Raw genomic sequence first — 12502 nt, 5'->3', positions numbered from 1 at the left:
ACTTAGAATTCTGAGCCAGGGGATGGCAGGCCTTCAAAAGAAAGATATATTTTAATTCCGAGACTAAGAAGAGAATGAAAAGGATATAGACAAAGGTGTAGTCTGCCATTTCTTTCAAGATGGAACAGTTCAAAGTGGGCTCTGGAGTGCCAGCCAAGAAAACAGTTTAACTTGCTCTGCTTTTTTCATTACTTTCTTGAAAAGTCTACTAGAATGTTGGCGTGGTGTACGTTGGCCCTCTCGCAACAAGGAATTTATATGTGGTTAAGTATGTGACATTTGACTATTGGAAACCTACAAACAAGAGCAAGCCATAGACACATTTTTTTTTTTACAATGGTCTGGAGCTAGAGGTCTATTCTATCTCACAATGCCTTTGGATAACACATAAAACTACATAACAATATATGTGTCTTGAATTGCCCATCCTAAAGTGTAAGATCAACGTTTGGATAAATACTAAAGACAAAAACAGCAAGTATTGTAAATGCAATGTATTACACGTTTTATGACATTAGGTCTATACTGTCACACTACGTGAAATTTTCACATTTTACCTGTTGCCTTGGAGGAAATACAATAGATATGCAACTGACAACAGCAACCAATGGGTTTTCCATTAAGCACATTGATACTTTAAGGGTTAGCATTAAAAGACAAGAAAGTTATTCAATAATGTTACATTATTTTTTGTTGCTTTCCCTTCCACCAGGGCTGGACAAATTCCAGTTGCCAAGTCATCATGGTGGCTGGAGAAAACCCCACATCAGCTTGCACATCCTGGTCATTAGCTCCTTCTGCTCTAACTACTTAGAAGATAAACTGATGCACACTGATATGAAGTGGGATGCATCTTCCACTTTGTTCTTTGTCACATGATTTATGGTTACCTTCCTACTTTGTGATTAATGATTACCACTATGCCTAAATCCCCTTTCACACTTGAGTTGAGTGTCTATGGTAGCTCTTTCTTTTTTTTTGAGCATTTATAAAGTTTTATGTGCAATTCAGGCTTGAGTATTCTTATTATTAGTATTAGCCAACGGACAGCTAGTTACTAGGCAAGCACTCCCATTAAAGCAGCTTGTGTACTTTTTCACTCAACAAGCTTCAAGTGACTACTCTCAGGTGTGAATAGGCAATACTGAATATAACGGAAATGCTACTGCTGAGTATTATCGTGATTTAATTAAGCTTCAAATCATGGTTCAAATTGCTCAGGTGTGAATGAGCAATTTGAGCAAGGGCTTTACAATGGCCAGGCATAATGGTAATCATTAAACACTTTATCACCAATTATGACATTGGAGCCTATCCATCCCACCACAAAGAACAATGGTGGGTGGGGGAGAAATGTAAATTTGTGGAATGGCAAGGTTAACCACTTGCCAACCGCAATGCTGTCCAGCTCTTCCGAGTAGGGGGAGTATGTGCCCACTGCCAGGCTGTGCTGTGATTAGACACAGCACAAGCCAATCAGCAGATTTTGGCCAATGATTGATGGACAGAGCTCTGTGTATGTAAACAATACAGAGCTCTGCCCTGTCAGCAGGGATGTACTGATTTTTGTTTCCCTGCAAAGCAAACACCACCAAAAGAAAGTGCTATTTGTGTGAAAAAAATTATATAAATTTCATGTGGGTACAGTGTTGCATGACCACGCAATTGTCAGTTAAAGTAATGCAGTGCGGTATAGCAAAAAATAACCTGGTCAGGAAGGGGGTAAAATCTTCCGGAGGGCAAGTGGTTAAAGAGAACAGTATATGTGACTGTTGTGCTGTAAGTAAGAGGAAAGGACTGCATGTATGACTGATACTGGGGAGGAGAAATGGGCAACTGCACGCTGGGGGATGCTAAAGAATGTGAGAGTTGAATATATAACCACTCTGGGGGGTGAAAGCAGAATAGCTTGGAGCAAAGCTGCATTAATTGTTCCTAACATTGGTACTGGTTCTGGAATTTTGGGAAGATTTGACTTGGCCTGCCTTAAATGTTGTTTGTGACAAGCAACCATGTTCTTGTCCTGGGGAGGTGTTTTAAATTGCAGCCCCCCCGAGTAGTATGACAAAATCATATATATATATATATACATATACTGTATATTTTGAATTGTGTTGTCTGCCTTAAGTTTTATTGTCTCCTTAGAAACATGCAAAATTCTCTGCACAAAGGATTACAAATGTTTTTTGCTCTCTAAAAAACTGCAATACTATGGATCTTTTGTATAGCACGTTTTAAGCAATGTAACCCAACAAATTATATCACTAACATACAAATTTTGCTTAAAAGAACTATATGTACAACTGCTGCTATTCCTGAACTAGGCTGTCTTGGCAACTTATCAGCAGGCTAACAAAAATCACAGAAGGGTGTCAAGCCATTATTGTAAAAAAACAGGAAAGACTGTAAAAAGATTGTAGAATCTGTAAGAAGTTGCCTCGTAGAAGGGTTGTACCTACTAGATGATTGTTATGGTCAATAATAAAGAAAATCATGTGAAGAAGACATACCAAGGTTGGGTTGGGACATTGCCAGTGATCTCTGGCTTATTGGGGTGGATGTGGTAACAGGATGGTGGTTCATATGAGCCATTGGTTGCGTCATTGTCTTCCGCGGGTCTTGCCATGTTGTGATTTTCTCCATATGACTGCAAGATAAAAAAAAATTGACTTATATTAAACCATATTAACATTTGGTCAAGAATCATGGCATAAGCCTCCATCTACAAATACGATAATGTCTAGAGATGCTAGGGTATTATTGCAGTGGTGCAATGTTTAAGATTACATTTCATTCTTTCAGTTAGTTTACTGTGACTGTAAAGATCACAATCATACTTGAAGCAGTTGGGTTGAAGACGAGGAAAACACGGGCACATTATGGTGTCTGCTACAAAGAGAGGTGCACTGTAGGGGAAATCAGAAGAGCAGCCTAGAGTGACAAAGCTGCTCTATCATAGATACAGGGGAGGAGTGAGCAATATCATGACAGGAAGCATGTTACTGGAAGGATCACCAGGTCAAAATTGGAAGGAAAAAATCCTAAAAAAAAAGAAAACTTATGCAACGAACACAACTAATGCTAACCATACACTAGCCTAAAATTGTTCAAACTCATTTTCGAATAACGAACACTCGGTCTTAAGAGCAAATGATAGTACTATCATGCAATGACCGGATTTTTAAATGATAAATCATTCAATAGGCATAAAGGAATCAGTTTTTCATCCATTTTGTCACATATGTGCAGTTCAAAAAGTTTTATTTTTTAACAAGCGAGAAACGCATTAATCTTTCAATTTATCATTTGTTCGGCAGAATATTTCCAAACTGTATCTTAATTTTTTTGGCTCTGAAAAGTCAAAAACAATTTTCTATTGGTGCCCTTTAAAAAAAAAAAAAACCTAACAATCTTTCATCTAGTCTATGGGGACCATAAGGATCTGGTAAGCTGCAATATATTACATTTTTGCTCTTGTGGTTAGGTACACTTTAAAAATTGTTTTTAGGAACGCACTTCCACGTTTTCAGTAATGGTTTTGTTTTTTACCCTGCTTTTCTGATTTTGTTTGTGGTACATAATTCTACTTCTACAAATCACTGTGCTTTGAACAGACATCCCCTGAAAGGGAGAGAAATGCAGTCCTGGTCTTTTGTTATGCAAACATATCCCAATGACACATAAGAGTAGGTAGGAGAGTCAGACGCAGTCAGTGTAATGGCCACTGGTGCCAGGATAGAAGCTTTCTCACTGAAAGGAAAGAGATGAATCTTATGACTCAGTCACATCAAAGCATGACCACCCTCTGGGTAAAGGCAGGGAAGGATATGTCACAAAAATCCAACTTGTGAAAGTTTGACTCATTTATTGCACTCTTGTGAGTGATGGCTCCTACAGTGCCAGATTCCCCACTTACACACCCACTCAGTGCAGCAGATGCACTAGCATGACCAGGGAAACCTATTTACACTGTGGTTGACTAAGTGATGTGTCACCCTACAACTAGGAATTAAAGCAGGATCATATAGAAGGCGATAATCTCATGTTCTGATAGATATAGATGTGTAGAGTGACATTGCAGAAAATCAAACCATCATTGATGCACATGGCTATTTTTTTTTTCTTTTGCAAAATTTAATTGCTATTTCCCAAAAATATATATATAAAAAGAATAAAATGCATTGTTACCTCATTGCAATATCAGTATAAATAGCATGTAACCATTGAAGGTTTTATATATAATCATCCCATAACAAAGTTCAGTGATCAAGGTTAAATTAATGCAGACAAAGTGAAAACATTAATTTTAATCAACAGAGATATTACAACTGTTCTTGGTGTAAGCATGGATGAAATGTCTCCCAAACCGAGAGTTAGTTATAATTACAGAGTATACCAAGTGTATGTTTCTACAAAAATAAAAAAAAAGAAACTAATAATAAGCTGAAAATATTTGAGTACAGAATCCTAGTGTTTTAGCTCTTAGGAAGTTAAACAGTAAGGTTATATGGGATGTTTATTTATTGAGTTTAATTCTGCCCAAAAAGTTGGAAAGATTAGCCTTTGCATACCACTTTGTGTTTTGGAATAGTGTCATTAAGAGGGAAATTTCGGAATCCGATAAGGTATGTTCCATGAAATGTTTCCATCTGTCGAAGAAACGTTTAGTAGGGCCGAATGACTAGATTATAGTATCCAATTTTTCTATATACATCAAAGATTTCATTTCTTTCTTCACCTTATTGATCTTTGAAGAGGATGGGTGTGTCCATGATTTTAGTATAACTCTGCAGGCCATAAGTAGACATAATAAAATCCATGGAGAAATGGATGTTCGTCGAGAAGGTAAAGATAAATAGGTGGATTTTAAATAGCCAAACAGGCAGAGTAGCGTTTTTTTTCGGAATAATCTTAGAAGTAATCCCATGAATAAAATTGTTTGGGTTATTTTAAGGCTTCGTGCACACTGGGGCTCATCTAAATGCTTTTCTCCTGACAGGAGAAAAGCAGCTGCAAAAATGCTCCTAAGCCATGTTTTTCAAATGCATTTAGGCATGTCAAGCATTTTTTTGGGCATTTATTCATTTAATTGGCCAGAATATTAATATATTCTGGACACTGAAATGAAAAAAAAAACCCTCTAGTTCTAAAAGCGCTTAGCATTAATGCTCATTTACACACGTTTAGGTGCATCAAACTTATTTTCGGCCATAATACTCCTCTGTTAAACACACAAGTAATGTTTTTTTCTGCTCCAAACACCCCTCCCTCTAAACTCCTGTAAATGTCTATACTGTCCATGGACACATAGGTTAACATGGAGGAGAGTTTAGAGGTAGAAAAAAAAATTAGCACAAATGCCTGTAAAAGCAGCATTTTTTAGCTCAAATGTGCATGAGGTCTTTTTTAGTTTGTTTAGCAAAAAATAAAAACCCTAGTGATGATCAAATATGACCAAAAGAAAGCTCTATTTGTCTAAAAAAAAATAGAAATTTAATTTGGGTACAGTGTTGCATAACCACACAATTGTCATTCAAAGTATGAGAGCACTGAAAGCTGAAAATTTATCTGGACAGGAAGGAGGTAAAAGTGCCCGGTAGGCAAGTGGTTAAGGGCCAGTTCACACCATGCCTCCACATGAATTACAGGAACGCACTGTGCATTCCTGCGCGACTCAGACTGCATGCAAAACGTATTCCATTTGTGATTTGCGATGGGTACCAATACAAAGTTAATGGCACCCCAAACGCAGGTTGCAATTGCAGTGCGTTTGCCCACACTGCATTGCATGGTACTTTTGTACCATGCAATCCGGTTACAGTGAGTGTTAAAAAGTAGTGCATGCGCTAATTTTGGTGTGGTGCGATTTTAGCCCATTCAAAATGAATGGGCTGAAATTGCAGTGCACAGAACTGCATGCAAATCACACAGCGCATTCATGGTGCGAACTGGCATGGAGCCTGTCATGCATATCTGAAATTTCGGCTGATTCCTGTTGAGTTGGACAAAATAGGCCCGGTTGGATGGACAGAAACTGCATCCAATCAGATGCAGACAATGTTAGGGTATTCTGCCAGCAGTAGGTGCTGCAGCTGCCTAAATATACTAGCTAGCGGTGTACATTCAGATAAACAGCACGGGTGGAAGAATCATAGGACTGAACGAGAGAAATCTAAAGGTGTATCTCATTAGCAATGTATCAGGATATCAATGTTCTTCTGACTAGCCTTAATCTCATGCCGAATACTGACTCTCTTCCAAAGTACACAATGGAGGTGTTCAAGGAGGTGAAATCAAATCAAATCTCACTACGCTATCATGACCTGTCTTCCGGAGACAGGAGGGGACATGTTACATGTCAGATCACCTTGTGCAGAGATCAGAAGACTTGTAAACACACCTAAGTCAGAGTAGGGAATCCCAGCCAGAGCAACAGCAGGTTCTGGGAAATGTTGACTAGGGCATCCAAGTGCAAACATTCAGCTCATGAAAAGAAGGAAACTCTACCCTACCCGCCCGCCCGCACCTCCAGGACATGGTGAAAAACCGGCTATTCTGGCAGGGAGAATGAACAGAACAAAACACAGGGTGAAGTGTAGTCACAATCAAAAGCTAGCCAAGTAAACAAAAAAAATCAGATTCCTGCATGAAAAGAGATGCCGTATACAACCTGGAAGAAACTGAAGGTTCCAAGCCATGACACCCACAGAAGCTTTTCAAATTTACACACAATCTTATGTCCTTTTTTTCATCTACTACCCGCATAAATACCCTGACGGAGACATAGCACATGACTTAACTGGACCCATGTTAACACAACGGAGACATGAGTACATAAAATAACAAATACAATGCAGGATAGATAAAGGTTTATACAGCAAAGATAAAACTCTTATTGAGGTAAAGCAATGTTCATTGCTACATAAAATAATATGTAAAGCAATGTAAGAAAAAATAAAAAAGGAAAACCGAAAACACAATTTTAAACTAGGTAAAGCTGATTATACACTAAGCAGTTTCTTGGTATCTGGAAATCTAACAAGATGAAAAAAAGAGCAAAATAAAAAAATTCAGAATCTGAAATAATAAAAAGGACCAATAGTCTAGAGAATCTACTATGAGATCTAAACTCAAGTATCCAACTAGAAGCAGCCAAAGTCTGGGTATTTTGACAGCCAGCAAGGCTTGCTGCCACATACAATAGCAGCAGCAGCAGATTTGTTCATCCCTGCTCTATAACATGGATGAAGGAATCTGTTGGAGAGGGGGGTTATTTCATTCAGCCTGCAGGCTTAACAAATAAAAAAACTATCAGTGTATGGCCAGCTTTAGTAAGCTCAGGGAAGCCTCTGTCCGGTTGTTATTGTCTGTGTCTCTGTTTCGGATTTTATCTAATTTTTTTGTCTGATAATACTGTTCACAGCAAGACAGGAAGTGATGGGAAATCAAAATATCAAAAAGTGCCCAAGATGGCAGTAAACGTCAGACAGGGGTTCTAATCCTTTCTCTATCCAAAAGTAGAAAAGCATTTGTTTCTTGACACATCAGGCAAATCAAGTGTACAGGAAACAGTCACAACCAGAAGTCATCTTTTTTAGTCTACTCCAAGTGTCTGACCAGTGCACTCCCCTCTACCTATGTGTACTCCCAAATTTCTTCATCTGGGTTGGGTCTTGATCTGCATGGACTGATATGGTCTTCCCCTATAGAGGCTATTCCTTGTCTTATAATTTTATACAGTACAGTCAATCTTATGATTTAGGGCAAATGCACACCAGGTGCATTGATCTTCATTGACCAACGAAGCCTCAACGCAAGGACACTGAGAAAACAATTGTTCTCTATCTGCTCTGTTCACATCATACAAGTGTGCTGCATAAAAATGCACTATTTTAGCTATGTGACACAATGCACAATAATACTTGACAGCACTCACTGGTTTTTCACAGCGGCCTGTTGTGCATAGAATTCAATGAAGTGGGTTTTTTTATGTTAAACAAAGTGAAAAGGTAAACATCAAGATACATTGTAACACTATGCAAACTAATAAGCGAGTTATACTTACCATATTGCACGTCCGCTGATATGAACAGGTCCTTAAACTATCTATACATGAATTGATATTTGGTTGGATTAGCAGGAACCAACTGAGATTTGATCCATGTATGGGCAGCCAATCCATCGATTGACTTGGGTACAACCAGCCTGTCGGACCTATTACAATTGATTACTGTCTGCGGCTTTAGCCACTAGCAGTAATCGTGTTTTGCTGGCCAGGAAGGCTCCCCAAGCCCCAAAGCCAGCAGAATGCAATAACACTGCAGGAGGCATTCCCCCATCAGTGTTAATGGGGGAAATCGAACAATTTTGTTTCCTTACACCCACAGTGGAAGCAAACAAAATTGAGTCATCTATTGGCTGCTTAACACACATTTTCCACATTTTGCACAACTAGGCAGGTGAAGCCTGTAGTTCAGGTCAAAAGCAATTGTCCAAGCAATGCATCTTTCTAGTTAAGCAGTTCAGTTTTCTGTGTCACCTCTCTGCCTCTAGCATCCTTGTTGGACAGTGAAAGCATCATCACCTCTGTAGCAGCTAATTTAGGTAGTAAAGATGACAAGGGACCCTAGAATATATAGCTTCTGGTTAACCATGGCATGTGGAAACACCGGAACTGTGATTCAAAGAATTCAGCATGAAGAGACAAAATGGTGCTCTACATCTAGTAGGTTCTAGCATCAGTTCAACAACTGTAGATTATGAGCCTAATACATGAAAAGTGTGGTAAAGATAACATTATTCTTGCCTATAGCCACAATTCAACTTGGTTGCTCTGGGCAGCAAGAAACATTATCCTTATATCAGGCCCTGCATGACCTAGTGCTGCCTAAAAGGTAGCAGCACAGACATAAATATTTACAGTCACAGATGGCCACCCAATAGAAGTGGCCTAGGGGACACATATTGCAGAACTGGTCCTGATTTTTAAACTATTCCGCCTATTAGTTACATGGATAATTTCAATCACCATGTCACCTTGCGGTTCTCAAAATTACGTTAGGGTTTGTCACCTGGAAGGACAGGGGATAATAATTGGCTATATTGCATAGGGATTTTCCTGCATTGGCTTCTTACTGGAACACAAAGCACAGCAGATGCTGACAGGCCAAGGGAGGCAGAACTGTGTGCCTTTGTATTAATTACGCACTTATCCAACAAGCAAGAACTCCATCCCAGTGATGGTAAGAAGTAATTACGGAGTCAGAGAGGCTTTCTTGGTTTATGTTCTGCATAAATGTTCCGACTTGGCACAGCTACAAAGAGACAAAAGAACAACTTATCCAACACCCCCCAGACGCTTAAGTAAAAAACAAAGAGCTAAGAGTTGAAAAGGCTGTCAGAACTAGGAACAAATTAATAAAGCTGCCAAACTGAATTATTGAGTTAGAGGAACTGACTGACTTTACTATCATAAACAATTTAGTTTCATTTCATCTTTGTACATGCATAGGTTGCAAGAGTGCTGTCTGATTTAACACATGGAGTCACCCAGAGGTTTACCATTTGTACACTGTTAGGTATGCTCTTATAGGCATGAGATAGTAATACTGTTAGCTGTAAGGTGTTGGCATTAAATTTGTGAAGTCTAAAGTTGGCCATATATGGAAATGTAGCTGGTTCCAGATGAGCAGGCTGGAATTCGAGCCATGGGTGGACCAACTGCCCTATTTGTTGGACAAATAGTGGCTACATCCAATCAGATACAGTCACTGATTTGCTGCAGTCACTGTTCAGCCAACGTTTCTCCCACAATTTGTCAAAGTTTGTCGAAACCAGGTGATCTTGGCAGGGCCACAGGAGTCAGCCAAAATTCGAGTCAGGTAGTTGACTATGGTCACCTTAGTAGGAATTGTTTAATCTGGCTATTCTGGCTGGTTCATTTTAATGCTAAAGCAGGTCTAATCTGGCTACTGGGTTCATTTTAATGGTAAAACAGGACATTCATGCTCACATTTTAGCCAAATCCCATAAATCTGTCAACACAAAAGGCTCAATATACAGTACTTCAAGCGAGAAATTGAAGGAACCAGGTGGAAACATTAGCACTAGTCATTGTTCGGGTATTCTGACAGCTGCAGGTGCCGGCTATCAGAATACAATAGCTGGTAGAGGAGTTTTCATCATCCACACCGTGTAGCATGGAGAGGGGAATCGTAACAATAAATGACCAGCTTAAACAAACCAAACCCCATAAATCTGTCACACGTGATACTTTAGGCTCAGTGATAAAGCAATAATCGTTGTTAATAGTAATGCTAATCTTGCTCCACTGGGCCTCATATACTGTATATGTGCACCAGCACCCTGGTAACTGAATGGTGGTTGCTGGGCATTTGTGTGTATTGAGTCATTAGGTTCAATAGGCTTTTGGCCTCTTTCACACGACCACGCTGATCAGGTCTGCCTGTCAGTTTCTCAGGCAGACCTGATCAGACGGTCCATTCACCACTATGGACCAGATAGTGTAAACAGACTTGTGCCTGTTTACACTCACCTACCTCTGATCTGGTCTGCTAAAAACAAACGGTGGGGGGACAGACTACAACATTGCTGCCGATGGAATGTAGCGTTGGATTTGTCTCATCTACTGTCCTAATTATTACTTTTCTGTACTCTCTGCTATAAAATCTCTTAACAATCTCCTTCTGGTTGACCAACAACTACGTTGTGTGAAAACCTTATTGATCTTACTTACTTGGATGTACATTAAATGGATTATGTAGGAAAACTGTGACACTACATAGGATTTCAACGCACATTTGTAATTCTCTCCAAATTCTTCCTGAAGCCTTTCACATGGGGCTGAATCACATGGGGGTGTAAACAGACTTGTGCCTGCCTACCTCTGATCTGGTCCGCTAAAAACAAACGGAGGGGGGGTCTGTCCCCCCACCATTTGTTTTTAGAGGGAGGACCAGATGAGAGGTAGGTGAGTGTAAACAGGCACAAGTCTGCTTATACCATCTGGTCCATAATGGTGAATTGACCATCTGATCAGGTCTGCCTGGTCCATAGTGGGTAATTATTATTATTATACAGGGAATAGTGGTGAATGGACTCTATCTAGCCGGATTTATCGGACAGCAGTTGCTGTCCATGTCCACTCTGCCTAAACTGAGCAGACATACCCACTCTTCTCTGCTAAGCAGGAGATCACCGGATAGATCTCCTACTGAGCAAATCAGATTCTGCCCCATGTGAAAGGCTTCAGGAAAAATTTGGACAGAATTACAAATGTGCTGTGAAATCCTATGTAGTGTCACGGTTTTCCTAAATAATCCATTTAACGTACATCCAAGTAGGTAAGATCAAGAAGGTTTTCACACAACATAGTTGTTGGGCAACCAAAAGGAGATTGTCAAGAGATTTTACAATCAGATTACCTAGTTTAAGAAATCAGATTTCCCTAATCTAGCTATACTGCAAAAAAATCAAATTGAGTGCAACAGTGCAGCAGAGAGTACAGAAAAGTAATAATTAGGACAGTAGATGAGACAAAATCCAACGCTACATTCCATCGGCAGCAATGTTGTATTCAGTATAATATATGCAGGTGATTATCCAGAATGGGACAAGTCACTGCTTGCAGTGGTAGTACATCTGCTTTCTTCTGCGATCATTAAAAGGTCATAGCACTCTTTTGTAGATAGTGTTGATGGTAATGCACTACTGACACGCATATTCCAACTGCAGTATAAACAAAGTGTAAAAACATGTATGAATCTGCTTTTTAGAAGGGTTTAGTGTATGCTTTGTACACATAACATATTCAGTACTCACACCCTTTTTTTAAACCTAGGACTGTAAAATCAAAAGTGTTTCTGCTGGACTTCTGAGCCATTTCGAAGGGTAGGGACATAAGGGAGAAGCGTTGGAACCTTGACAAAACAGGCCAGCGTTCAGTCATTGCAAGGTGCTGATGCAGCTTTCTGTATTTTTAAAGTGAGTACATTTACTATCACTGGCATACAATATCAATGTATATGAACATGAGGAATATATCAATAGATAAAGTCTAAAAAAGTAAAAGTCACAATAAAGTAAATCAGATCTTCACCCATAAATATGACTTGTTTTGTTCTGTCTCCATCTCCCTCCCTTTTACACATTTAGTTTTTTTAACACTAAGGTGTCCGTTCATGACACAGAGAATAGCTGCGACTCAATGGATCTCAGCTATTCTCTGGTCATTCACAGTTTATGACACTCAGGAGATCATGTCAGCCCTTCACTGGAGATCAGTGTTCTCCCTCCAGATTCTCCAGCCCAGAGCTGGAGAATCAGAGGGACTGCAAACTAAGCAGAGATAATTTACCTCTGCTTAGTAAACTGATCTTTTACTGTAATCTCTTGAGATTATAGTAAAATCAGCCGTTTTCCAGAGTTTGTAGACCGTTCTCCAGTGTTTGGAGACCGTTCTCCCTTCGTTCGGAGAACTGCT

The 12502-nt window shown here is 39.4% G+C and overlaps 1 protein-coding gene across 1 annotated transcript in view; it reads right to left on the bottom strand.

Moving 5' to 3' along the window:
* The window catches only part of LOC149469240 (WW domain-containing transcription regulator protein 1-like), a 108441-nt gene that overhangs the window by 34161 nt on the left and 61778 nt on the right, over positions 1-12502 (bottom strand). The window contains exon 2 of the mRNA XM_089669516.1: positions 2511-2647. Coding sequence (XP_089525642.1) covers positions 2511-2647 — 137 coding nt within the window. The remainder of the gene's footprint in view (positions 1-2510; positions 2648-12502) is intronic.

Source organism: Staurois parvus, unplaced genomic scaffold, assembly GCF_062004578.1.
Source record: "Staurois parvus isolate SC_StPar_1 unplaced genomic scaffold, SC_StPar_1.0 ptg000078l, whole genome shotgun sequence".
NCBI lineage: Eukaryota > Metazoa > Chordata > Amphibia > Anura > Ranidae > Staurois > Staurois parvus.
This window is presented reverse-complemented; position numbering and strand designations above follow the sequence as displayed.